The following is a 26,698-nucleotide window of genomic DNA, read 5'->3' as shown; positions in this document are numbered from 1 at the left end:
GTGCATGCGCCACCTGGTGGAAAGGAGTGGTTCTGACTAAAGTTTTGAGATTTCCTGGTGGCTGAGTGGTAGAGAGTCCACCCACAATGCGGGAGACACAGGTTCAATCCCTGGGTGGGGAAGATCCCCTGGAGGAAGGCATGCCCACACACTCCAGTATTCTTGCCTGGAGAATCCCATGGACAGAGGAGCCTGTTGGGCTACAGTCCATGGAGTCACAAAGAGTTGGACGTGACTTAGTGAGTGAAACAAAAACAACAGTCTCGAGAGGCATGGATCTGTGAGGTGGATGGACAGAGGGGTGGCCCGATGGGCAGATGGAGAGGTGGGTGACTGGGTGCACATACAGATTCCCAGATGGATGGATGCATGGACACAGATGGGTAGGTGGATGGATGGATAGTCAGACTAATGGATGGTTGGATGCATGAATGAATGATTGGATGGATGGATGGGTAGATGGATGGGTGTATAGATGGATGGATGATGGATGGATTGATGGATAGATGGATGGGTAGATAGATGGATGAATGGATAGATGGATGGGTGGATAGATGGACAGATGGATGGGGGTAGATGTATAATAGATAGATGGATAGGTGGATGATGGATAGATGGATAGATGGACGGGTAGATAGATGGATGGATAGATGTATAGATGGATGGGTGGATAGATGAACAGACGGATGATGGATGGATAAATGGAAAGGTGTATAGATGGACAGATGGATGGGGGGTGGATGTATAATGGGTAGATGGATGGGTGGATGATGGATAGATGGATGGATGGATAGATGGACAGATGGATGGGTGGATAGATGTATGATGGATAAATGGGTGGATGGATCATGGATAGATAGATGGGTGGATGGATGGATGGAGGGATGGATGGGTAGAGAGATGGATGGATGGAGGGATGAATGGATAGAGAGATGGATGGGTAGATAGATGAATGGATGACAGATAGATGGATGGGTGTACAGATAGACAGATGGGTGGTTGGATGGATGGATGATGGATGGATAAATAGATGGATGAATAGATGGATGGATGGATAGATGAATGGATGGCTGGGTGGATGGATGGATGGATGGATGAATTGAGTGGATGGGTGGGTTGTTGGATGAGTGGATGGATGGAGAGGTGGATGGACAGATGGATGGATGGATTGCTGGTTGAGTGGATGGATGAGTCAACAGATGTTTGGACAGATGGGTAGATGAATGGATGGATGAACAGATCCATCCACAGAGGCAGACAGATGTTGGATGGGGGCTACGTGTAGAAACAGCACAGTCTGCTCTGACGGCCATCCTCAGATCAGTCATCCTCAGATTGGTCATCCTCAGATCAGTCATCAGTGGTCCGACCAGCACCATCTTGGTTGTTTTAGGTACAATTAATCTTCAGGTCCAGGGTCAGTTTGTTCCCATTCCTCGAGGCCAGTTCTCAGATCTGCGGCAGCTGATGTCAAGGCTACAGCCTGGCCCTCACGTTGCTCACCTCTCCTCCTGGTAGGGGCGTCAGTATCCACAGGGCAGCTCACGGGACGTGGCTCAGAGCTTCGACAGCTCTTGCGTGCGTGCTCAGTCGTTAAGTCGTGTCCGGCTCTTTGCGACCCCCATGGACTGTAGCCCACCAGGCTCCTCTGTCCATGGGATTTTTCCAGGCAAGAGTACTGGAGTGGGCTGCCGTTTCTGACTTCCCTATAGCCCTTCAGGAGGAATGAAAGGTACTTGACTATGCTTAATGAGTCAACTATTATAATTTAGTCTTGCTTGACTGATTTTGGGTGGTTCTGCATGTTCTTACTTCTCTGATTAAACTTATTCTTCGGCTAAAGCTTATTTTATTTTATACAGACAGAAGGCAGGCAGAGGACATGGGGGACAAGGACCATAGATTGTTGCTCCGTTTCAAAGGGACACCGGAGATAACCAGCAAACTGCACAAAGCCTGCGGACAGACCTGGAGCAGATCCTTCCTGGGAGCACTCGGAAGGAACCAAAATGCACCCACGCCTTGATTTCAGACTTCTGGTCTCCAGAACAGCGAGGGCGTACCTTTCTGTTCTCCTTGGGGTAGCAGCTTACAGCAGCCCTCGGAAACGAATCGAGTGATAAGATTTAAGCACAGAATGTAAATCATTGTCTGCATGGGGTGGAGAGGCATGATTTACTGTGATTGGTTGTTGTTCAGTCGCTAAATCGTGCCCAAGTCTCTGCGACCCCATGGACTGCATCACGCCAGGCCTCCCTGTCCTTCACCAACTCCCAGAGTGTGCTCAGATTCATGTCCATTGAGTCGGTGATGCCATCCAACCATCTCATCCTCTGTCGCCCCCTTCTCCTCCTGCCTTCAATCTTTCACAGCATCAGGGTCTCTTCCAATGACTTGGCTCTTCGCATCAGGTGGCTAAAATATTGGAGCTTCAGCTTCAGTCCTTCCAATGAATATTCAGGGTTGATTTCCTTTAAGATGGACTGGTTTGATCTCCTTGCTGTCCAAGGGACTCTCAAGATAGTTCGCCAGCATCAATTCTTCGGTGTTCAACCTTCTTTATGGTTCAACTCTCACATCCATACGTGACTAGCTTTGAATACAGGCCTTTGTTGGTAAAGTGATGTCTTTGCTTTTTAATATGCTGTCTAGGTTTGTCATAACTTTACTTCCAAGGAGTAAATGTGTTTTAATTTCATGGCTGCAATCCCAGTCTGCATTGATTATGGAGCGCAAGAAAATAAAACCTGTCACTGTTTCCACTTTTCCCCATCTATTCACCGTGAAGTGATGAGGCTAGATGCCATGATCTTAGTGTCTTGCTGTGGTTACTGATCACTTAATGTCCATATGCTTATTCTAGATGTATTCATCATGTATGGCTGTGTAATAAATGACTTCAGACTTAGAAGCTTTTAAACAACAGACATTTGTCATCCCCCAGTTTCCCTAAGTTGAAATCCAAGCACACATTCCTAACAGGGTCTTCTCCTCAAGGGCTCACAAGCCTGAGATCAAGCTAATAACCAGGGCTGCTGGGGGTGGGGGGGTCTCTCCTTGGGGATGTGGGTCTCTCTTCCAAGCTCGGTGATTGTTGGAAGAATTTCAGTTTCTTGTATTGGAGCATTAAGAAAACCTCATCACCCAGAAGCCACCTGCCAATACCTGGCAAGAGGTCTCTTTTCACTTTGCTTCCTCGAAGGCAACCAGGCTGTGTTTCTGCCATTTCAAAGCTTGCTGACCCCGACACCTGATTAGGTCAGGCCCACCTAGACTACTCTCTCATTTCATTAGCTTGACAGCATCAATACCTTCACCACTCCGAAGCCACATGCCCATCCCTGCCAAATGGCTTCTTTTTCCACCAGGCAATTGGCTTCCTCGAAGGCAACCAGGCTGTATTTCTGCTGTTTCAAGTAGTTTGGACCCCGACACCTGATTAGGGCAGGCCCACCAAGAATAACTTCTCATTTCATTAGCTTGATCTACAGATGATAGACTTTAATTTCAATTGTATAATTCCTTCAGCTTTGCAATATCACCCTGGAAGTAACAGTGAATCCTATTCCCATTCCCCGTCATGCTCAATGAGAGTGAGATTTACATACCTGGCATTTATCACTCCTCAACAGAGGATTAAGGCTACAGGTCACTGGGGACTTTGTTTTTGTGTTTCTGGGGAACATTCCATGGAGGGATATTTTGCTGAAAAATGTAAAAGGACTTTCTTTGAATATTTCCCAGATTATTGCAATCGTCCTTGAGTCTTGCTGGTCCCAAAGAAGTGAGTATCTCATGTCTTAATTCGCTTTGCTTGGTAATTGGCAGTTTCCAAATTTAACTGGTCCCCAGGGATATATTTTTGCCTGAAAAATCTCAGGAACAGAGGAGCCCGGTGGGGTTACAGTCCAAAGGGCCGCAAAGGGCCGGACATGACTGAGCAGTGGGTTGCCGTTTCCTTCTCCAGGGGATCTTTCTGACCCAGGAATTGAACCCGGGTCTCCTGCACTGCAGGAAGATTCTTTACCGACTGAGTTATGAGGGAAGTCATTTTATTTATACCATAAAATGACCCAAATGTATTATTACACATAAGATATATATTACATGTAAAGTTACGCAAAAGTTCATTATTTTTGAAATGGGTTATATATAACACCGGCTTCCCAGGTGGCATAGTGGTAAAGAAACCACCTGCCAATGCAGGAGACACAAGAGACACAGGTTTCACCCCTGCGTCAGGAAGATCCTCTGGAGGAGGGCATGGCAGCCCACTCCAGTATTCTTGCCTGGTGAATCCCATGGACAGAGGGGCCTGTCAGGCTACAGTCTATGGGGTCGCAAAGAGTCAGACACAACTGAGCGGCTGAGCACACACATATATAACACATAAAGTATATTATATATTTATATTTTATATATTAAGCAATTTAAAATAATAAAATACATAGATGTATAACAAAAATATAAAATAATAATTAGGCAATTTGTGCTATTTTCAGATATCCTTAAAAACAAGCCTGAAATAAATGTTAAAATGTAAAAATGTTCAATATTAAAACACTAGATATTTACACTAGCACTATATTACATAAGTATGTGTAGTTACATCACGGGAAGTGAAAGTTGCTCAGTTGTGTCTGACTCTTTGCGACACCTATACTCCATGGAATTCTCCAGGGCAGAATACTGGAGTGGGTATCCATGGCCTTCTCCAGGGCATCTTTCCAACCCAGGGATTGAACCCAGGTCTCCGGCATTGCAGGCGGATTCTTTCCCAGCTGAGCCCCCAGAGAAGCCCAAGAATACAGGAGAGGGTAACCCATCCCTTCTCCAGGGGATCTTTCCCACCCAGGAATCCATCCGAGGTCTCCTGCATTGCAGGCGGACTCCTCATCAATGGAGCCAGGAGGGAAGCCCCGTTACATGATATGTATGTTACATTATAGCATAATATAACAAGGTCATACGAGCAAACCATACTTATAAGGAATAAAATCAGTAGTTAATAAATATGTATTTATCATAGTTCATAATGAAGTGATGTTATATCTCATGCACGACGCATAACTGTTAACAGCAGTGTACTGCAAACAGCCGGCCTGAGTCCCGAGTCTGGCGCCTTCACCCTGCGGCCCCAGGTGGGGCCTCTTCCTGGACCTGAAAACAGGCAGCAGGGTTGGGGGCGGGGGCGGGGCGGGGCGGGGTGGGGGAAGGGCGCGGCGAGCTCGCGCACGCGCACCGCAAAGGCCGGGCCGGCCAGCCCCACCCACCGCCGCCCCGGAAGTCCCGCCTCCCGGGGGCGGGGCCATGGCCAGGAGGAGAAACCTGGACCCGCCGCGCGGCCAGCTTCCGCGGGCCCGAGCGGCGGAAGCGGAAATGCGTCACAGGGGCGGGCGGCGGTGGCAGAGGCGGCGGCAGCGGGTCGCGTCTGGGGCGCCTCCGGCGGACGGTGGCGGCGGCGGCGGCGGCGCCGGGCGGGGAGGCCGGGCCTGCCGGCGTCGTCGGGGGCCCGCGGGAGCGCTGGGGCCGGGGCGGCGGCGGCCTGGTACGTGGACGGGGCCCCGTCCGCCGGGCGCGGGAGATCCCGGGGTGTCGGGGGGCCGGGGTCTGCCGGGGGCGGGGGGCCGGGGAGAGCGGACCCGCGGGGCGGGCGGCCGGGGCGCGGGTCTCGTGGGCCTGCGGGCTTCTGGAGTCGAGAGCCTTTGAGGGGTCTGGGAACGGGAGGCCTGGGGGTGACGGAGAGCTGGGGGCCGAGGGCTGCGGGGGGTCTCCCGAGGCGGGCAGGGCGGGTGTCTCGTGGGCCTGCGGGCCTGGGGGTGACGGAGAGCTGGGGGCGGGGGGTGGCGGGGGTCTCGTGGGCCTGCGGACTTGTGGGCGGGGAGCCTGGGGACTTGGGGGCGCGGGCTTTGGGGGTCGAAACCCTTTGAGGGGCCTGGGGGTGACGGAGTGCCCAGGGCCAAGGTCTGCGGAGGTCTCCCGGGGCGACCGGGGCAGGGGCCTCGTGGGCCTGCGAACTTGGCGACGGGGACTTCAGGGGTCGAAAGCCTTTGAGGGGCCTGGGGGTGACGGAGAACCGGGGGCTGCCGGGGCGCGGGTCTCGTGGGCCTGTGGACCTGGGGGCGAGGGGCCTGGGGGTCGGCCGGAGCGCGGGTCTCCTGCGTCTGCGGACTTGGGGGTGGGCGCCTGGGGACTTGGGGGCGCGGGCTTCGGGGGTCGAAAGCCTTTGAGGGGCTTGGGAGTGACGGACAGCCGGGGTCTGCGGGGATCTCCCGGGGGTGTTGAGAGCGGGGGTCTCCTGGAGGGGGCGGGGGGCGGGGGAGGGGACAAAGCCGATTGAGCAGAGGAGGTGAGGTCACCAGTGAGCTGCGTGGGTGGGGGGGTGGCGGGGGTTGGTGGACAGGGCCCGTGCAGGCGAATGGGAGTCCACCAGGGTCGCAGGTAAGCAGGCTGTACCGGGGTGGGGGGTGAAGCTAGGGGTTACTGGAGGTTGGAGGGGGTTACCGGGGCCACAGGGGGCGGCTGGGGAGAGAGAAGGTGGGAGATGGGGCGGTGGGGTGAGTATTTAGAGGGTGAATGCGATGGGGATCGTGTAGGGGCTGCCTGGGGTGTGTTGGCAGCGGGGGGTGGGTGGTGCAGTGCAGCGAAGGGGGGCTGGAGGTCGTCCCCAGGGTGCAGGGGCAACTGGGCGACCAGGGGAAATGGGAATCTCCAGGGTTCCTGGTAGGCAGTGGGCTTCCGGAGTCTCTGACTCAAGCTCTCTCTGAGGTCTTCGAGGTTTTCTGCGGGTGGAGGGGGGCTGTCGCCACTGCCAGCCCAGGCTGAGCCCCCTCAGGGTGCCCCAGACTCGGACAGGTGGCTCTTCCCTCTAGCTGGGACCCCTCCACCCTAGTCCCTGTGGCTTCTCTCAGGTCTGGGGGGGTGTGTGTGCTTAGTCGCTCAGTCGTGTCTCTTTGTGACCCCATGGACTGTAGCCCACCAGGCTCTTCTGTCGGTGGGATTCTCCAGGCAAGAATACTGGAGTGGGTTGCCATGCCCTCCTCCAGGGGATCCTCCTGACCCAGGGTTGAACCCGGGTCCGGGTAGGAAGCTCAGAGCCATCTGGTGGGCGGGCACACAGCCCAAGGCCACCTCTGTTACTGTTTGGTGTCCGTGGGTCAGGTCTGGCTGGCCCTGCTTTGCGGAAGTAGGCACCGGTCCGACCGGTAGGGAGAAGCTGGTTGAGGAGGAGGAGAGTGCAGTTAGCTCCCCGTCCGCGGCTTCCGAGAGGCCCCGCTGCTTTGATGGTTTTATCTGGGCACAGAGAAGGTGCTTCTGCCCACGGTGGAGATATTGAAGTCAACGGTCCTCAGCCGTTTTCTCAGCCTGAAAGTTGCTTCCTGTTTCTGCGGGCTTCCTCCTGCACAGACCTTCCCAGGTGCTTGTGGGGGCTGTCCCTTCCCCAGTGAGGCATCTGCAGCCTCCAGTGGAGGTGGCCTGTCCCCCACACCCCAAGGGCAGGGACCCCACCCATCTGGGCTCCCGCCACCCCAACCCTGGTGGAGCTGCCTCCGGGTATTGGGGGCAGCTCAGTGCTGAAGGAGGCTTGGGGCAGGCAAGTGTACCTAAAAGTTTTGCAAACCCAGTTTTTTTCCCTGTATTTGTGTAATCTGATTAAAAGGGCCCACATCTCCGGGGCTGGGGCTTCCCTGGTGGTTCAGACAGCAAAGCATATCTGCCTGCAATGCAGGGCACCCAGCTTCGATCCCTGGGTTGGGAAGACCCCCCCACTGGAGAAGGGAACAGCAGCCCACTGCAGTATTCCGGAGAATTTCACAGACAGAGGAGGCTGGTGGGTTACGGTCCACAGGGTGGCAGAGAGTCTGACACAACTGAGCGACTAACCCTGAGGGGCCTTCCCTGAGGCAGTGGCCAGGGTCAGGCAGGCTGAGGGCAGACGGGCCTCCCTGCCCCGTGCCGCGTGCTGGCCAGCCTGGGGGCAGGACACGCGGCTGGCCGTGAAGACGCAGCGTGCGCGTCTTGTGTTTCAGGCCCGAGGTCCCGGCTATGGCCGCGGCCACCATCGTGCACGACACGTCTGAGGCGGTGGAGCTGTGCCCGCCCTACGGCCTGTACCTGAAGCCCATCACGAAGATGACCATCAGCGTGGCGCTGCCGCAGCTGAAGCAGCCGGGCAAGTCCATCTCCAACTGGGAGGTGATGGAGCGGCTGAAGGGCATGGTGCAGCACCACCAGTTCTCCACGCTGCGCATCTCCAAGAGCACCATGGACTTCATCCGCTTCGAGGGCGAGGTGGAGAACAAGAGCCTCGTCAAGTCCTTCCTGGCCTGCCTGGACGGCAAGACCATCAAGCTGAGCGGCTTCTCCGACATCCTCAAGGTGCGTGCCGCCGAGTTCAAGGTCGACTTCCCCACGCGCCACGACTGGGACTCCTTCTTCCGCGATGCCAAGGACATGAACGAGACGCTGCCGGGCGAGCGGCCGGACACCATCCACCTGGAGGGGCTGCCCTGCAAGTGGTTCTCGCTGAAGGAGTCGGGCTCGGAGAAGCCGAGCGAGGAGGTGCTGGTGCGCGTGTTCGAGCGCTTCGGTGAGATCCGCAACGTGGACATCCCCATGCTGGACCCCTACCGCGAGGAGATGACGGGCCGCAACTTCCACACCTTCAGCTTCGGCGGCCACCTCAACTTCGAGGCCTACGTGCAGTACCGCGAGTACGCCGGCTTCATCCAGGCCATGAGCGCGCTGCGCGGCATGAAGCTCATGTTCAAGGGCGAGGACGGCAAGGCCGTGGCCTGCAACATCAAGGTGCGGGGGAGTCCGGAGGAGGGGGCGGCGGGCTGCGCCCCGAAGGGCCTCGGACACGGGGAGGGCTGCCTGGGGCCCCCATGCCGCGGGCGCAGAGTCTGTGTCTCAGGAAACGTGGGGAGAAGGGGGCACTCTCTCGCAGCCCTGGCCAGGCGACCCCCAGCCCGCCTTGAAATGAGACGGCGGTTTGTAGCATCATGGCCGCGGACTCTGGCTGGTGCTGGCTTTCCATGCCAGCCTGGTGGAGGAGTGGGGCCCCTCGGGGCTGCGAGCTGGGCCCGGGAGCTGGGTGGTGAAAGCAGCTGGCCATGGAGTCGGGGGTGCCCCGCTGCAGGAAGGGGAAGGGGCCACGCTCTGGCAGGCACCGGGGCAGGCAGGGCTGGCCTCTCGACGCGCTCATGTTTCCCGCAGAAGGGGCCCTCCCGGAAGGGGTGGGGTCCTGAGCGCTCCTTTCGAGCCTCCCCCACCCCCAGCCCCAACGTCCCTCCGGTCCAGGGCGTTTGGGGGTTTGGGGGCCTGCTGTCTGCGGTGAGCCTGAGGCAATTCGCCTGGTGGGCGCGGGGCCGTCTGCACGCGCAGGATGGTGCAAACTCGTTCTGACCCTGCCCCGCCCTGCCTCCGAAGGTCTCTTTCGATTCCACCAAACACCTGAGTGACGCCTCCATCAAGAAGCGGCAGCTCGAGAGGCAGAAGCTTCAGGAGCTGGAGCAGCAGCGGGAGGAGCAGAAACGGCGAGAGAAGGAGGCGGAGGAGCGGCAGAGGGCGGAGGAGAGGTGCGTGCTGCCGCGGCTGGGCTCCGCGGGCCTCAGTGCGTGTGCGTCCGCGGGCTTCGGTGCGCGTGCGTCCACGGGCTTCGGTGCGCGTGCGCGCGTGTCCCCTCGGACTCTGCGGCCCGGCCCCGCGCTGCCAGGGACCCGGCCTTCCCGCTGAGCCTCCCTGGGCGCCGTGCACGACCCTGCTGACACGGACATGGGATTTTTGTCCATGTTGCAGGTTTTTTGCGTTCAGGTTGAAGCTGCTTTAAAAGTGAAGTAGGGATGTGGGGGCGTTGCCGGCTTTTCCCAATAAGAGACGTTTAGGAGCCCTGTAAAGTAACTGAGATTCAGGCGTCTTGGGTCACTGACGCTTGTTTCCACTTTTGTGTTCTGGCACTAGTGGTAAAGAGCCTGCCTGCCGGCCAGTGCAGTAAACTTAAGAGAATTCAGGCCTGATCTCTGGGTTGGGAAGACCCCCTGGAGATGGGAAAGGCAGTCACTCCAGTATTCTTACCTGGAGAATCCCATGGCCAGGGGAGCCTGGTGGGTGCAGTCTGCGGTGCCCCAGAGAGTGGGACAGGACTGAGGGGACCCAGCACAGCGCGTTGTGAGCTCTCCAGGCGAGCTGACCAGCGTGGTGGGCTGGGTTTTGGAAAGGGAGCAGTTCTTGGTGCTCCATCGTGACTCCTGCACTTGGACGTTTCTTCCCCGCACTTGTCTGTGTGTGTGGGTGATGGGCGAGGTTTCTCTCGTGTGTCCACAGACCGTCGAGTCTCAGGCGAGCGTGGTCCGGGGTTCATTCCTCCCCGCCTGTGTGTGTGTCTGGGCTGACCTGACTTGGTGTCGCTCTGGCCTCGGGGCCTCTGTGCGGTTCCCGTTTGGTTCCGATGATGACTAACGCAGATTCGGGCCTGTCTCTGGGGTCAGCGCTTCCCCTCTCTGCCCCCTGAACCCAGTTCCAGGGCGGCAGGTGCCGGCGATGCTGCCGGCCTCCGTGCAGGCAGCCGGCGAGGGTATGCACGGGAGGAGCCTGGAGCGAGGCCGTGGCTGCAGAGGGGACAGACGCCTGGAGAGGGCGGGGTGTCCCGGCCGCGTCCTGGTGGCGGCCCGCGTGAGGGGAGCCGTTAGGACCTCACACTGGACGAGGCCCCGGGGGTCGGCGTGCCCACCGCAGGCAGAACTGGGGAGTGTTGCGGGATGCGGACCACAGGTCCTGGTCCCAGGCAGGCCTCGTCCTCTCTGCCACGATCGACCATGTCCGCCGCCCCTGAGCTGGGCGTCACAGAGGTTACCCCACAGCCTTTCTAGTGTCTCGGGACATGCGCTTCCCTCCACCTTCACATGAACATCGGGAAAACCGCTCTGAGGGTGGCCTTTGAGTTCAGGCAGCAAGGGGTGTCCTGGTGGGGACTCCAGCTCATAGCCCGCGGGGCGGTACCTCCAATGTGGCCAAGGAGGCTGGGCAGGGCTTGCCTGGGATGAAACGGCCTGCGGGCGCCCGGGAGGCCCACGGGTGTGCAGGGCTGTGTGTCCAAGCCCAGTTGGCCTCACTGTTAGCCCGCGGGCTGGCCCGGGAGCCTGGGCGGCTGTCCTTCGTCAGGGGCAAGTGAGTTTGGGTCCTTCGCTGCTAATGATGTACAGCGTGGCCTGCAACATTTATGTTCCTGGTCCTGGGCCCTTAGCTGGACAGGTGAGGGCCCTGGGCACTCAGGGCCCCTGAGCGGCAGCTCCTGACCAATCCCTGGTGCGGGAGACCTTCCGGTGTGTGGCCTGCTGGATGCCAGAGTCCTTGCGAGCTGCCTCGCTTCCCTGCATGGCCTGACCTCCACGACTGGGGCTTGGGTCCTCCGGCCTCCTTGTCCATGCTGTTTCTCTGCTGACCTGGCTCTTCTGCCGGGTCTCCTTCCTGGCCTTGGTGTCCCCGTGCCGTGTGCCTCTCCGCCGTGCCTGCCCTGCTGCTGACCTGAAGGTTAAATCTGAGGTGGTTCGAGTCGTCCGTGAGGACACACTCATTGGTTTTCCTGCCCCTGGAGGTCTGGATCCCTCCCAGTCGTGCTGGGGTCCTCATTACTGTGTGTGTAAAGGGTGCTGTTGGGTCTGGACTGGCCAGCACAGCGCGGGTATTTACGGAACCCCCACCGTCCGCAGGTGGTGTCTACGTGGTGACTTCACGGGTTTCCACAGACGGTGTGTGCTGTGGGGGCTCCTCCATCGGGGGACACCCCCCTCCCCAGAGCAAGCCAGTTGGGCCGTGTGTCACTGAGCGTGTGCCTTTTCTGCAAGTCCTCACGAAAGCTCGTGCAGTGCGTCCTCTCGGGGGCTTCCAGTAGCTGGGTGCTTCTGGAGCCTTCCTGCCACTGGGTGCATTCCTGCTCCCCTCCAGCTCTGGGGCTGGGGGCTCAGGGTGGGGAAGCCCGGGGCGGGGGTCTCTTGTGCAGTGGGCGTAGGCCTTGTCCAGCGTCCTGGCTGTGCCAGTGTGGTGCCAGTGTTGGAGGGCCTCCTCCCTGCGCCACTCCCGGTTCGTCTGCTGTGGTCCCTGCAGGAGCAGGTGATCTGCTGGAAAACTCCACTTCCCAGGCGTCCGCCTGTCCCTGCGTTTGTTCAGGTGCCTGGGCTGGGGTCGAGTTTAGCCAGGCTGTCCCTGGAAACACGGGGTGGAGAAGCCTCGCCCTCTGCGCCCCGCGCTCCTGGGGTCCTCGGCCACGGCTGACATGTCTGCGCGGACAGAGCGCTAAGGAGCTGAGCGCCGCGATCGCCGGCCCAGGCCGCCTTGCTGGACGGCCCCTTGGCCCTCACGGAGCCCGCGTGTCCCGCCCCCTCGCAGGAAGCAGAAGGAGCTGGAGGAGCAGGAGCGCGAGCGGAAGCGCGAGGAGAAGTTGCGGCGGCGCGAGCAGAAGCAGCGGGACCGCGAGCTGCGGCGCAGCCAGAAGAAGCTGGAGAAGCTGCAGGCGGAGGAGCAGCGCAAGCTGCAGGAGAGGATCCGGCTGGAGGAGCGCAAGCTGCTGCTGGCACAGCGCAACCTGCAGTCCATCCGGCTAGTGGCCGAGCTGCTGAGCCGCGCCAAGGTACGGGACGCCCCGCCCTTGGGAAGCTCCGCCCCGGGAAGCCCCGCCCACAGGGCCTGCCAGCCTATGGGGTGCCCCACCCATGGGGAAGCCCCGCCCACAGGGGCTGCCAGCCTATGGGGTGCCCCACCCATGGGGGAAGCCCCGCCCACAGGGGCTGCCAGCCTATGGGGTGCCCCATTCATGGGGAGGCCCCGCCCACAGGGGGGCTGCCAGCCTATGGGGTGCCCCACCCATGGGGAATGACCCGCCCACAGGGGCTGCCAGCCTATAGGGGTGCCCCACCCATGGGGAAGCCCCGCCCACAGGGGCTGCCAGCCTGTAGGGATGCCCCACCTGGGGAAGCCCCGCCCACAGGGGCTGCTAGCCTCTAGGGGTGCCCCACCCACGGAGAAGCCCCGTCCACAGAGACTGACAGCCTATGGGATGCCCCGCCCACAGAGGCTGCCAGCCTTTGGGGAAGCCCCGCCCACAGGGGGCTGCCAGCCTATAGGGATGCTCTACCCTGGGGGAAGACCCGCCCATGGGGGGCTGCCAACCCATAGAGATGCCATACCCTTGTGGATGCCCGGGTACTCAGGGAGGCTCAGCCCTTGAGACGCCCCGTCCCGAGGGAGGCCTGGCCTTCGCAGACACTCCGGTTCTCGCTGGCGCCTGGCTCAAGCCCCGGGGTGGCTTTCGTCGCGGGGGACCGTGGTTGCAGCACCCCGTGTCGCCCCGGGCCTGGGCTGTGCCGTGAGGAAGCGGCAGCGCTGTGGGTCCGGGTTCCCGCGCCCGGATGGCTGGCCCCACAGCCTCAGGGTGGCCGGGCTCCGCGATTCTCCCCACGCTGTGGCCACGTTGCCAGTATCCCTCAGGCCAGGCGTCCCTGACAGCCTGGGAGGACGGGGCGGAGCCCAGACTTGGCGCGGTCCTCGGAGCCGGGCCGTGCGCCCGCCCCCACCGCCGCGAAGCAAGCGGGTCCCTGCCGCTCCATGCGGGTAGCGCGCGTGGAGCCCGGGCAGGTCAGGCAGGCGCAGGGCGATCCTCACCTGACGTCTGGTTACAGTTGTGACTAGTCTGCGGGAAGGAGAGTGGGGTGCGTGCCGAGACCTATGGCCGTGTGTTCTTGTTGTGTGGTGAACACTGAAGACCCTGATCAGACTGGGCCTCCGCGCCTCCCACACCCACGCGGGACGTCAGCTGCCCGGGCCATAATCTGGGGCCCACGTGGCAGGGAGCGTGCACCGGAGGGCCCGGGCCGCCCTCGAGGCTCCCCCCACCCAGGGCTGTGCCAAGGGGGTTTGCCGGGCTTGCTCCTGGCTGACGATCGTGGCCTCCGAGCGTGCCATTGGGAGGGCCCTGGGCTGCCGGAGAAGGGCGCCCTTCTCGAGGGCTGTGCCCAGGAGCTTTACTGTTCTGCTTTCTGGCTGACGAGCGTGGTCTGCGAGCGTCCCATTTGGAGGGGCCCGGGCTGCCTGAGAGGCGTCCCCCCCTCCCCCACCCCGGTTGTGCAGAGGAGCTTCGCCGGACTTGTTCCTGGCTGACGATCGTTGCCTCCAAATGTGCCACCCTGAGGGGCCTGGCCCCCGGTAGGTGCCCCTCCCCAGGGTGGTGCCGAGGAGCTTTGCCAGGGGTCCCGGCTGACGTTCGTGGCCTCCAAGCGTGCCACCCGGAGGGGCCTGGCCCCCAATAGCCGCCCTTGCCCGGGGACTTGCTCCTGGCTGACGGTTGCAGGATCCCCGGTGTGGTCGGACCCGGCGGGCAGTGCTCCAGCTGGGCCGTCCTCGGAGCGCCCGCCCGCGCTCAGCCTGGCTCAGGCGCCGCCGCCCCCCTCTGTCCCGCAGGCCGCGAAGCTGCACGAGCAGGAGCACAGAGAGGAGAGCCTGCGGCTGCAGCAGCTGGAGGAGCGGCGGCGGCTGCAGGAGGCCGAGCTGCGGCGCGTGGAGGAGGAGAAGGAGCGCGCGCTGGGCCTGCAGCGTCGGGAGCGCGAGCTGCGCGCGCGCCTGCTCAGCCTGCTACTCAGCAAGAAGGCGGACGAGCCGCGCGCCGGCGCCGCCGCCGCCGAGCCGGGCACCGCCTCCCCCGCCGACCTGCTGCGGCCAGTGCTGGACATCCTGCACACTGTGTCGGCCTCAGCCGGCGCCGCGTCCCGCGACCGGGAGCCCGCGCCGCGGCCGGCCGCCCCCCAGAACCTGAACGGGAGCGTTGCCGCCGCCCCCGCCGCTGCCCAGGAGGAGGCGGCCCCGGGCAAGGAGGGGCAGGACCCTCGAGGCCCTGACGACGGCCCCTCGGAGAAGAGGTGCCCCGCCGTGCTGGCCTGCATCCCGGACAACACCCAGCAGCCCAAGGCTGCGCCCGCCGCCTGCGAGCCGAGCGCGCCCCGGAAGGACGTGCGCTCTGAGCAAGACAAGTGCAACCGGGAGCCCAGCGGGGGCGGGGGCCGGGCCGGCAGCGGGGTGGGCCGGGACGACGGCGGCGACAGCGAGCACAGGCACAAGCGCGAGCGCAGCGCGCCGCGGCGGCGGGCGGGCAGCCGCGAGGACGGCAGGCCGCGCAAGGAGCGGCGGGCGCACCGCAAGCGCTCGCACCAAGGCCGCAGCGTTAGCCCCGAGGAGCGCGGCCGCTCCCGCAAGTCCCGCAGCCGCAGCCGGGAGCGGCGGGGCCGGCGGGAGAAGAGCCAGAGCCGCGGCCGCGAGCGGGACCGCAGGGCCAGCTCCAGCCGGAAGCGCAGCCGCCACCGGCGGGGCGACGACAGGCCACGCTCGGGCTCCGCCGGCCGCCACCGCAGCGCCTGGAATAGGTAATGCAGGCCGCGCGCGCCGGGGCCGCCTTCCCAGAGACCGGCCGTGCCGCCTGCGCCCGGAGTGTCCCGTCGAGGAACGCCCGGCCCCAGGCTTTCCGGTGTCTCCAGGGAGCATCCCAGTGAGGAACGCACGGCTCCCGGCTTTTCGTCCAGACTTTGATCCAGGCCGCGGCCCTATTGCGTTTACCTCGTGATCACAAGCTTTGGTTTCTTCTCAAACTTGATCCAGTCGCTTTAATGTCGCTGGTCCTCCTGGATCAGGAGAAGCGCAGGGGGCTGCGAGCCTTGAGCATCGGAGAGCCAGCCAGGCGCACCCAGACCCGCGGCGCGGCGTCGGGCCACCCGCAGGGAGACACCGTGTCCTGACCTCACGGGAGCGGAGCCAGGCCGCGGTGACGGGACATAGCGGGTTCCAGTCCGGCAGCCGCGGCCCCACCGGGCATTACGAACACGAAGTCTCTCGCTGGAGGTCTTTGGTTTGTTTTTTTGTTTTTTTCTGTTTTTTTGTTTCGTTTTTCCCCCTTTTCTGTAGGGTTAATGTATCGGGAGTGAAGTTTGGGTGGGATGCCAAAGGCAAGTGTCTAGTAAAGCGTTTAAGTTACCGGAGAGGAAGCTGCGTGCTCAGAAACACGGAAATTCTTTAGGGGCGTGGGCTGGTGCGGAAGGGATACAGAAGGGTCCCAAACACACTTTCTACAAGTTCAAGTCATCCAACATACATGAGAAAAAGTGTCAAGTGGTACACAGGGATCCCAAACATTCACTTTTTACAAATTCAAGTTATTCAGCATAAAACAAACAAAAAAGCAGGTTGGTTTAAAATTAGCTTTCGTTTCTAGTCAAGGTTAGCCTGTGTGGTTTTTTTAAGAAGCCGTTTTGCTAAATTATTTTTACTTGGAACGTTTCAGATTTAAGGCTGCAAACTTGTTAAATTTTATAATTGTTGGCTTCTCCAAGGGAAGCTCAGAAATACTTAAAAATAGCTGTAACGTCCACCTTAGGGGAGAGGGTGTTTATTCCAGTTTGCATTTTTATGGTAAAATAAAATCTTTTTTCCAATGAACTCATGTCTCCCTTACGTGGGGTTTTTTGTTTTGTTTTCAAGTTCTTTAGGCTGTGTCGCTAGTTGAGCATAATCTAGCATGTTTGCGATCACTTGGTCATTTGTTCATTTCACATGCTGTTACTGTGCTGAAATAACTCTGTGGAGGACAGCATGGGTCCCGAGAGGCATTTGATTTGTTTGCAAGTGAAAGTGTTAATCACTCAGTCGTGTCCTACTCTTTGCAACCCTGTGGACCGTAGCCCACCAGGCTCCTCTGTCCGTGACATTCTCCAGGCAAGAATACTGGAGTGGGTTGCCATTTCCTCCTCCAGGGGACCTTCCCAACCCAAAAATTAAGCCCTGGTCTCCTACATTGGCTGGGAGATTCTTTGCTGTCTGAGACACTGTTTAGTGAGTTCACAGAAGCAATTTTTGTTTTAAAGCTACAGTGCCATCTTGAAAAAAACAGTGGAAAGAAAGTGGTTCTTTTCTAACCTCGAGGTAGTAGATAGGTGCTGGTGCCCCTGCAGGGACCCTGGTTCTGAGAGAGGGGAGACTGAGTCACTAACTCGTGTCTATCTCTTTGCCAACCCATGGACTTGTGCACGCTCACTGTCTCCCAGGACTGGCTCAGACCCATGTCCATTGATCTGTGAGGCCATCCAACCATCTCATCCTGTGTCGTCCCCTTCTCCTCCTGCCTTCCATCTTTCCCAGAATCACTGTCTTTTCCAATGAGTTGGCTCTTTGAATCAGGCTGCCCAAGTAGTGGAGCTTCAGCTTCAGTCCTTCCAGTGAATATTCAGGACTGATTTCCTTCAGGATGGACTGGTTGGATCTCCTCGAAGTCCAGGGGACTCTCAAGAGTCTTCTCCAACACAACAGTTTGAAAGCACCAATTCTTTGGCGCTCAACTTTCTTCATGGTCCAACTCTCACACCCGTATATGACTGCTGGAGAAACCACAGCTTTGACTCTATTGGCCTTTTATCGGCAAAGTGATGTCTCTGTTTTTTAATAGGCTGTCTAGGTTTGTCAAAGCTTTTCTTCCTAGGAGAAAATTAATTTATTTCTGGCTGCAGTCCCATCGGTGTGATTTGGGAGCCCACCTGTTACTGCTTCCACTTTTTCCCCTGCTATTTGCCATGAAGTAACAGGACCGGGTGTCATGATCTTAGTTTTCTGAATGTTGAGTTTCATGCCGGTTTTTTCACTCCCGACTTTCACCCTCATCAAGAGAGTCTTTAGTTCCTCTACAGTTTCTGCTATTAGAGTGGTGTCATCTGCATATTTGAGGTGGTTGATATTTCTCCCGGCAGTCTGGATTCCATTGTGTGCTTCGTCCAGCCCAGCATTTCGCATGATGTCCTCTGCATAGAAGTTAAATAAGCAGGGTGACAATATACAGCCCTGACGTACACCTTTCCTATTTGGAACCAGTCTGTTGTTCCATATCCAGTTCTAACTGTTGCTTCCTGACCTGCATACAGGTTTCTCAGGAGGCAGGTCAGGTGGTCTGGTATTCCCATCTCTTGAATTTTGCACTGTTTATTATGATCCACACAGTCAAAGGCTTTAGCATAGTCAGTGAAGTGTAGAGGTAAACGTTTTTCTGGAATTCCCTTGCTATTTCTGTAATCCAGCGATTTTTGGCAATTTGATCTCTGGTTCCTCTGCCTATTCTAAACCCAGCTTGAGCCTCTGGAAGTTCTCGGTTCAGTTACTGCTGAAGCCTGGCTTGAAGGATTTTCAGCATAATTCTCGCTGGCATGTCAAATGAGTAAAATTGTATGGTAGTTTGAGCATTCTTGAGCATTGTCCTCCTTTGGGATTGGAATGAAAACTGACCTTTTCCAGTCCTGTGGCCACTCCTGAGTTTTCCAAGTTGGTTGCCATGTTGAGTGCAGCACTTTGACAACATCATCTTTCAGGATTTGAAATAGCTCAACTGGAACTCCATCACCTCCACTAGCTTTGTTCGTAGTGATGCTTCCTAAGGCCCACTTGGTTTCACACTCCATGCTGTCCGGCTCTAGGTGAGTGACCACACCATCATAGTTATCTGGGTCATTAATGTCTTTTTTTGTACAGTTCTTCTGTGTATTCTTGCAACTCTCCTTCATCTATTATGCTTCTGTTAAGCCGTTACCGTTTTCTGTGCTTTTTCATGCCCATCCTTGCATGAAGTGTTCCCTTGATGGCACCAGTTTCTTGAAGAAATGTCTAGTCTTTCCCATCCTGTTGTTTTCCTTATTTCTCTGCATTGTTCACTTAAGGAGGCTTTCTTCTCTCTCTCTGCTGCTCTCTGGAACTCTGCATTCAGTTGGTATATCTTTCCCTTTCCCCCTCGCCTTTCACTTCCCTTCCTTCCTGAGCTGTTTGTATAGCCTCCTCAGACAACCAGTAACTCTCCGGGTGACTCAGCGGTAAAGAGTCCGCCTGCAATGCAGTAGCCCCGGGAGATTCAGCTTCTATTCCTGGGTCGGGGAGAGTCCCCGGGGGAGGAAATAGCAACCCACTCCACTATTCTTGCCTGGAGAATCCCATGAACAGATGAGCCTGGTGAGCTACAGCCCGTGAGGTCACAGAGAGTCAAACACGCCTGAGCACGCACGCATGCAGAGAACCACTTTGCCTTCTTGCAGTCGGAACTCTGCACACGTCCGCCATCCGCAGATTCCACCAGCCTTGCCTGAGAACGGTATTTACCATCTAAGCTTGGTTGAACCGGGTGATGCAGAACCACGGATGCAGGAGATGGAACTGTGGGACTTTAACATGAGAGAACTTTGACACCAACAGTGGGTCCTTGGAACCCCACCCAGGGTGATGGCGTCATGAGCCGGGGAGGCGTTTGGGAGGTGACAGGTTATGAGGGTGGAGCCCCCGTGCCCATCTTCATAGAAGACTCCGCAGGGAGCTCCCTCATCCCTCCCACCACGGGGGGACACAGCGAGAAGACAGCCTCTGAGAACCAGGAAGAGCCCTCAGCAGACGCTGAATATGCCCCCGCCAGGATCTTGGATGTGCAGCGTCCGGGAGCCTGAGGAGTGTGCTCTTGTTTCTAGGGCCCCCTCACCTGCTCTGAGACGGCACGGGAGCCGCAGGTAACCGACCCCAGGTGATGCCTCAGAGCAGCCAACCGCGTCCCCTCTTGCTTTAGGGCAGCAAGCTGCATCATCCCACGGTGCAGTCTCCAGGCTGAAAAGAAACGAAAAATGTTACTCCCTTAAAGAAGAAAACACGGGGATAGCAACAGTACTTACCACTATCCTCGCTGATGGTAATACAAGGGGAAAGTGCTGACAGGAAGGTGGAGAAATTGGCTGCTTTGGCTCTGCTGGTGGGAAGACCCGGGCAGCTGCCGCGGGAGACAGGTGAGCAGCTTCTCAAAATAAGTCAGACATGGAGAAGGAAATGGCAACCCACCGCCGGACTGTTCCCTGGAGAGTTCCACGGACAGACCCTACCTTCCATGGGGTCGCAAAACGCTTGAAAAGTCAAACATAGAAATTCCGTGGGACCGACTTGTCCCACTGCTACACATACACCCGAAAGACATGAAAAGAGTTGTCTGGGAAAGACGTGGACAGCAATTTTCATAACAGCGATGTTTACAACGGCCATAAGTATGGAAATTACCCAGGTGCATGGATGGATGGATAGTTGGTGGGTGGGTGGATGGGTGAGTGAGTGGATAAATGGATGGATGGATGGGTAAGTGGGTGGATGGATGGGTAAGTGGGTGGGTGGATGGACATAAGTGGGTGGATGCGTGGATAAGTGGGTGGGTGGATGGATGGATAAGTAGGTGGGTGGATGGACATAAATGGGTGGATGCACGGAAAAGTGGGTGGATGGATGGATAGGTGAATGGATGGCTGGGTGAGTTGATAAATGGATGGATGTCTAGGTTGATGGATGGATGGCTGGGTTGATGGATAGGTGGATGGGGGGATAAGTGGCTGGGTGGACAGATGGATAAACAGCATGGGGTCCATGCACACAGTGGAATATGATGCAGCCAAGAAAAGGAGTGAAGCTCCGACAGGCTACAACGTGGGTGAACCCTGAACACACGATGCCTAGTGAGACAGGCAGACGCAGAAGTCAGACACTAGTGTGACTCCGTTGACAGTAAACGTCCAGAACAGGCAAATCCACAGCGACAGGAAGTGGGTTCGTGGTGCCAAGGACGGGAGGGAGAGGATGAGGAGTGACTTTTAATGGGGACAAGGTCTCCTTGGTGGGGTTGGGAATGTGATGTGATAGACGTGATGTCTCCCCAGCACTGTGAAAGGCCTGAGATCCTGCCAGTTCACTTAAAACAGTTATACGGTATCTGCATTTTTGTTGTTGCTCACTCGCTCTTTGCGACCCCATGGACTGCAGCACGCCAGGCCTCCCTGTCCATCACCAACTCCTGGAGTTTACTCAAACCCATGTCCTTCGAGTCAGTGATGCCATCCAGCCATCTCATCCTCTGTCGTCCCCTTCTCCTCCCGCCTTCAATCTTTCCCAGCATCGGGTTCTTTTCCAATGAGTCAGTTCTTCACATCAGGCGGCCAAAGGATTGGAGTTTCACCTTCCGAATTAGTCTTTCCAGTGAATATTCAGGGTTGATTTCCTTTTGGATGGATTGCTTTGATTCTTCACTCAACATTGATTATTTTACTTGAATAAAAAAGTAAGGAGGGTGTTTTGGCTTCCACTTTTGACTTCTCCTTTCCCTGGGCTCTGGAGGATCACTTGGTCTAATGACTGTACAAAACTCGGGTCCACTCACCTGCACAGAGTTAGAAGCCAACCTCCTGACCGTGGGTGGTGGTGAAGGAGAGGGGCAGCTTTATCACAGCAGGTGCTGGACAGGTGTGGGCGGGTGCTCAAAAAGGGCAAAGTCCTCCAGAAGGGTTTCAGGCAAACTTCTTTAAAAGGCCAACGTGCTGCCGGAGGGGCCGTCTGAATGTCTGGGATCAGCTGGTGCAGTGAGACAAGGTCACAGCCCGGGGTCACGGGGGTGGAAGGTCCACAGCGTCAGTCCTCAGGCACCAGTCTGAGGGCTCCTTGCTCCTGGGGTGCTTAATTTCAGCCACCTAGTGGTGGTGTTCGGTGTCTGCAAAACAATTCCGGAAGTGTGCATCAGAAACTGTTAGCCAAGAACTTTAGGGAGGAAGTGAATCCGAGGGCGTGGGGAAGGGGGTCTCTCCCTGCAAAGGCGCCTTGGGATCCTGCTCGGTTATAAGGATTTCCCTGGGCGCTTCGGACTTTGTCAAGGTTTCCGTTCAGTCGCTCAGTCGTGTCCGACTCTTTGCGACCCCATGGACCGCAGCACGCCAGGCCTCCCTGTCCATCAACTCCCAGAATTTACTCAAACTCATGTCCATCGAGTCGGTGATGCCATCCAGCCATCTCATCCTCTGTCATCCCCTTCTACTCCCGCCTTCAATCTTTCCCAGCATCAGGCTCTTTTCCAATGAGTTGGTTCTTCGCATCAGGTGGGCGGGCAAAGGATTGGAGTTTCAGCTTCAGCATCAGTCTTTCCAATGAACACTTAGGCCTCATTTCCTTTCGGATGGACTGGTTGGATCTCCTTGCAGTCCAAGGGACTCTCAAGAGTCTTCTTGTAATCCCCAGACATCGGGCAGCCCCGCCCTCTCAGGCCAAGGGGAAAAGACAGGATGGTGTGGACCCCGCCCTCGCGCCCCCAGGTCCCCCCCACGTCCCCCCATCCCAGGATCAGACGATACCATCTTCCTCACGCCCGCTCAGCACCTCCTTACCATCAAACCCCCGCTGCAAGACAGAAGAGTTGCGGGTTCCCCCTCTAAGAGATGAACCCCGCCATCCACCAGTCCCCCAGCGCTCTATGACCTCCAGTTACTCGTAATGTAGCCACGCGTTCCGGGAAAACACTCACTCAGACGGACAATGCAGATAGTGGAGTGCAGTTCATTACACCGGCGGGCCCAAGGCAGAGTCTCCTCGTAGCCGAGGACCCCGACCAGTTTTTGTGAAAATCTTATATACCCTAAGTGTACATGCCCAAACCCACCTCCCCAAATTCCCTGAAAGGAGTCTGAACAAAGGAAAAAGAAAGATACAATCAAAGTTAACCCGAGATTCATATGCCTTACGCCTAGGTGGTTAACAGTGGACAATTATCAGTAGGCCTGTGGTCATACCCCAACAAGCAGAATAGAATGTGTGATTCTATGCACTTACACAGATAATTAGGGTCTTCTTTGAGGCGACGGAGAGTCTAGGTACAAATCCTGGGGCTCTTCCATGGTGGAGGGGGGGGCCCTGGTTTTCCGGTTGGTATCGTTTACATAGATATTGGGCATAGAGGTCAAAGTCCACGTTCCCACCTGAGATGGAGTCCTGCTCTCAAGGTGGCGCCTCTTCTGTCTGTTCCCCCCTTCAGTAAGAAATCCGTAGGGGTTTTCTGGGGTGTGTGTGACAAATGGCCACGAGCTGGGGGCTTAAATAGGAAACACTCGTCGTGCGTGATTCTGCCCAGGCATGTCCGACTCTTTGGTGACCCCAGGCCCTGTAGCCCTCCAGGCTCCTCTGTCCATGGGGATGTTCCCCTGTAGCTGAGATGGTGAAGAATCTGCCTGCCACGCAGGAGACCCGTGTTCAAAGAGTCGGACATTACTGAGGGACTAACACATGCACTGCAGTGGGTTGCCGTTTCCTCCTCCAGGGGATCTTCCTAATCCAGGGATCGAACCTCGTCTCCTGGGTCTCCGGCATTGCAGGCAGATTTTTTTTTTTTTTTTTTTCACTAGCTGAACCATTGGGGAAACTAAGAAACACTCATGCTCCCCCTAAGATCGAAGAGTCCACAGGCCACAACTAAGACCCAGTGCAGTCAAATAAATAAATGTTACTTAAAAATCCACACGTTGATTCCCTGCAGGGCCCCTGCGGTAGGAAGTAGGAATGTGGAGTTTCTTCAAAGTTAACCCGAGGAACTGAGGGCACTCTTGCGAAAAGGAAACCAGATGTCTGCGGTCAAGGGGTCCCAGGGCTGAGCTCCCTGCAGAGGCTCCAGGGGAGGGTCCTTCCCGCCTCTTCCAGCTTCTGGGGGCTCCAGGCGTCCGTCCCTGGGCTGGTGGCCGCCTCCCTACCGTCTCTGCCTCCGTCTCCACGTGGCTTCTCCTCTGTGTCCCTGTCTCTCCTCTTCTGTGTCTTATAAAGACTCTGTCCTTGGGTTTAGGGCCACCCCCATCCAGGAGGACCTCATCTCAGACCCTTCACTCCATCACATCTGCAGAGACCCAGGAATTTTAGGGGAACAGTCTTCAACCCAGAGCAACATCCCAGTTTCAGAGATGTTAGATGTTTTTGTTTTATTGTTATTTTTTCCTATGTTGTGGCCTCCTGCAGTAAGTGGGTTCTTAATTCCCCGACCAGGGATTCAACCTGTGCCCTCTGTAGTGGAAACTGCACTGCCAGTGAAGTGCCTTAAAAAAAATTTCTTCTTAATGTGTATTTTGGAATTGTGCAACCATTTCTCATGTAATGACTGGTGGTTTAGTCCGTAAGTCACGTTTGACTCTCTGTGACCCCATGGACTGTCACCGGCCTGACTCCTCTGTCCATGTGATTCTCCAGGCAAGAACACTGGAGTGGGTAGCCATTTCCTTCTCCAGGGGATCTTCCCGCCCCAGGGATCGAACTTGGGTCTCCTGCACTGACAGGATAAAGTGGACACTTTATTGACCGAGCCACCCAGTGACTAGCTCGTGTTGAATCTCTGATTTTTACACATCAGACCTGGAGTGTTTTAGAAGCCAAAAACCTGATTTCCGGATTCAGGGGATCCAAGCTGGCCCAGGGGCAGGTCTCTGAATGGCCCCTCCCCCGGCAACGCGCACTCGCCATCAAGGTTGAGGATTCGGGCAGATAAACATCCTGTTCCTTCAAGTCCCATCGTGGGTCCTGAGGTCAGAGACTGTGGCCACCAGGAGGGTGACCGTCCATCTGGAGAATGAGATGTGCTGATGGTCAAATAGTCAGAGGCTCTGAGCCCATGGATCCGACCCCCATCCTTCCCTAGTTGTTGTTCACCTGCCAGTTGTGTCTGACTCTTTGCGACCCCATGGACTGCAGCACGCCAGGCCTCCCTGTCCATTACCAACTCCTGGAGCTTGCTCAAAGTCATGTCCATCAAGTCGGTGATGCCATCCAACCATCTCATCCTCTGTCATCCCCTTCTCCTCCCGCCCTCAATCTTTCCCAGCATCAGGGTCTTTTCCAAGGAGTCAGTTCTTTGCAGAATTACTCGTCTGGCCTCTGATCTGTTCAGTTCAGTTCAGTGGCTCAGTCGTGTCCGACTCTTTGCGACCCCATGGACTGCAGCACGCCAGGCCTCCCTGTCCATCACCAGCTCCCGGAGCTTGCTCAAACTCATGTCCATAGAGTTGGTGATGCCACCCAACCATTTCATCCTCTGTCGTCCCTGATGAGTTTCTGTTGATTAAGGAGGCGAAGAAACCCTGGTCACTTAACACTTTCTGCTCCTGGAAGAGTGAATCCAAGGTCTGACCTTGAATTTCACGGTTCATTCTCAGGGCGGAGCTGATCCTCTTCAACCCTCCATCTCATCACTAAACTAATCGCCTTAAGTGAAGACCTGGGATTGATTCCACAGCCTCAGGAGATCTGGCTGAGAAAGGGCTGCTGGCGGTTTAACTAAGCAAATGCACTCAATGGGCCAGTCGCTCTGTCCTCCTGTGGGTCCCTCCGGAGGGTCCCCCGCCACCTTCCCCTTTAGGCTTTCTGACAATATACCTTTATTGGAACCCTGTCTACCACCTGTTTTGTCAATAAAGCTTTATTGGAACCTTGTTCCAACACATGTCTGGTCAATAAAGCTTTATTGGTATCTGTTCCAGCACCTTTTTTGTCAATAAAGCTTTAATGGTATCTGTTCCACCACCTTTTTTGGTCAATAAACCTTTATTGAAACCCTGTTCCACTACCTTTTTTTTTGTCAATAAAGCTTTATTGGAAACTTGTTCCAACACCTGTCTGGTCTATAAAGCTTTATTGGTATCTGTTCCACCACCTTTTTTTTTTTTTTTGGTCAATAAAGCTTTATTGGAACCCTCGCCTGCCCAGCCACGAAGCAAAGAGGACCTCTCTGAGACAGAGCGTTGGTTCATAGTTGGAGCTTTCCCCCAGCCCCTAATCCAGCAGGGCGTCCCCAGAAACAGGGCATGAGGTATGGCGTGGTCAGCGGACACCGAGGTCCTGCTTGCTGGGGTTCAGGGTGGAAGAGGGCAGGGAGCCCCTGCAGTGGGGGGGGGGGGGGGTGGAAGCTGAAGCGCCCATCTGGGCTCTGAGTCTATGAAGCTGAGCGTCAGGGATGGCTGGGAAGGAGAGAGTGTATGCCCAGGGCGGCTGGGGCGGCCCACAGCTGGACACCAGCTCAGGGCAGGTTCTGCGCTTCCTCCGCCAGCAGCGGGGCTCACCACGGTCCCTGGCGATTGAAATGCCGCTGCTGGAAATAACTGATCACCCTGATAGACGGGGATGCATTGACCACGCCGGTGTACAAGATTGAATCACGGCTCCCCAAACAGCTCACGTCCTCACCCCCAGAACCTGAGAACCTGACCTTGTTTGGACAAAAGTTCTCTGCAGACGTGATGGACTGAAGGGTCTGAGATGAGGTTCCTCCTGGATGGGGGTGGCCCTAAACTCAAGGACAGGGTCCTCATAAGACACAGAAGAGGAGAGACACGGACACAGAGGAGAAGCCATGTGGAGACGGAGGCAGAGACGGGAGGGAGGCAGACACCGGCCCAGGGAAGGACCCTCCTCGGAGACTCTGCAGGGAGCCCAGCCCTGGGACACCCTGACCACAGACGTCTGGTCCCTGGGACTTGGGGAGGATGGATGTCTGTGGTTTTAATCCCACAGTCTGTGGTCATTTGTTACAGCTGCACCCGAGACAATTAATAAATGCCTCCCCCCACCTCCACACCCCATATGAAGGGCCCAGAGAGTGAGTCATCATCCCTAGTGATTAGTGGGCACATGGGTTTGGGACCAGTTGCACCGCTGATGGTACAAGCGTGGGACGGGGGCTAGGGGTGACAGGCGATTTTTGGGCTGTGTGCTCATGAGAGACAGAAGGAGTGAACAAAAGCCCCAGGGGTCCCCTGTAAGCTCTCTCATCCCCGTCACCAGGCTGACAGAATCTCCTTGAATGATCCGTCTTGGGCTC

General features: G+C 57.0%; 1 protein-coding gene across 1 annotated transcript; it reads left to right on the top strand.

Annotated features, from left to right (window-relative positions):
* The first annotated feature begins 5,366 nt into the window (after window positions 1–5,366).
* Window positions 5,367–16,476, top strand: AKAP17A (A-kinase anchoring protein 17A). The gene is made up of 5 exons (XM_043896737.1): window positions 5,367–5,548; window positions 8,031–8,808; window positions 9,433–9,581; window positions 12,388–12,628; window positions 14,455–16,476. The coding sequence occupies exons 2-5, from the start codon at window positions 8,047–8,049 to the stop codon at window positions 15,412–15,414; spliced, it is 2,112 nt and encodes a 703-aa protein (XP_043752672.1). The 5' UTR covers window positions 5,367–5,548; window positions 8,031–8,046; the 3' UTR covers window positions 15,415–16,476.
* Window positions 16,477–26,698: the final 10,222 nt, after the last annotated feature.

Source organism: Cervus elaphus, chromosome X (assembly GCF_910594005.1).
Source record: "Cervus elaphus chromosome X, mCerEla1.1, whole genome shotgun sequence".
NCBI classification, from domain to species: domain Eukaryota; kingdom Metazoa; phylum Chordata; class Mammalia; order Artiodactyla; family Cervidae; genus Cervus; species Cervus elaphus.
This window is presented reverse-complemented; position numbering and strand designations above follow the sequence as displayed.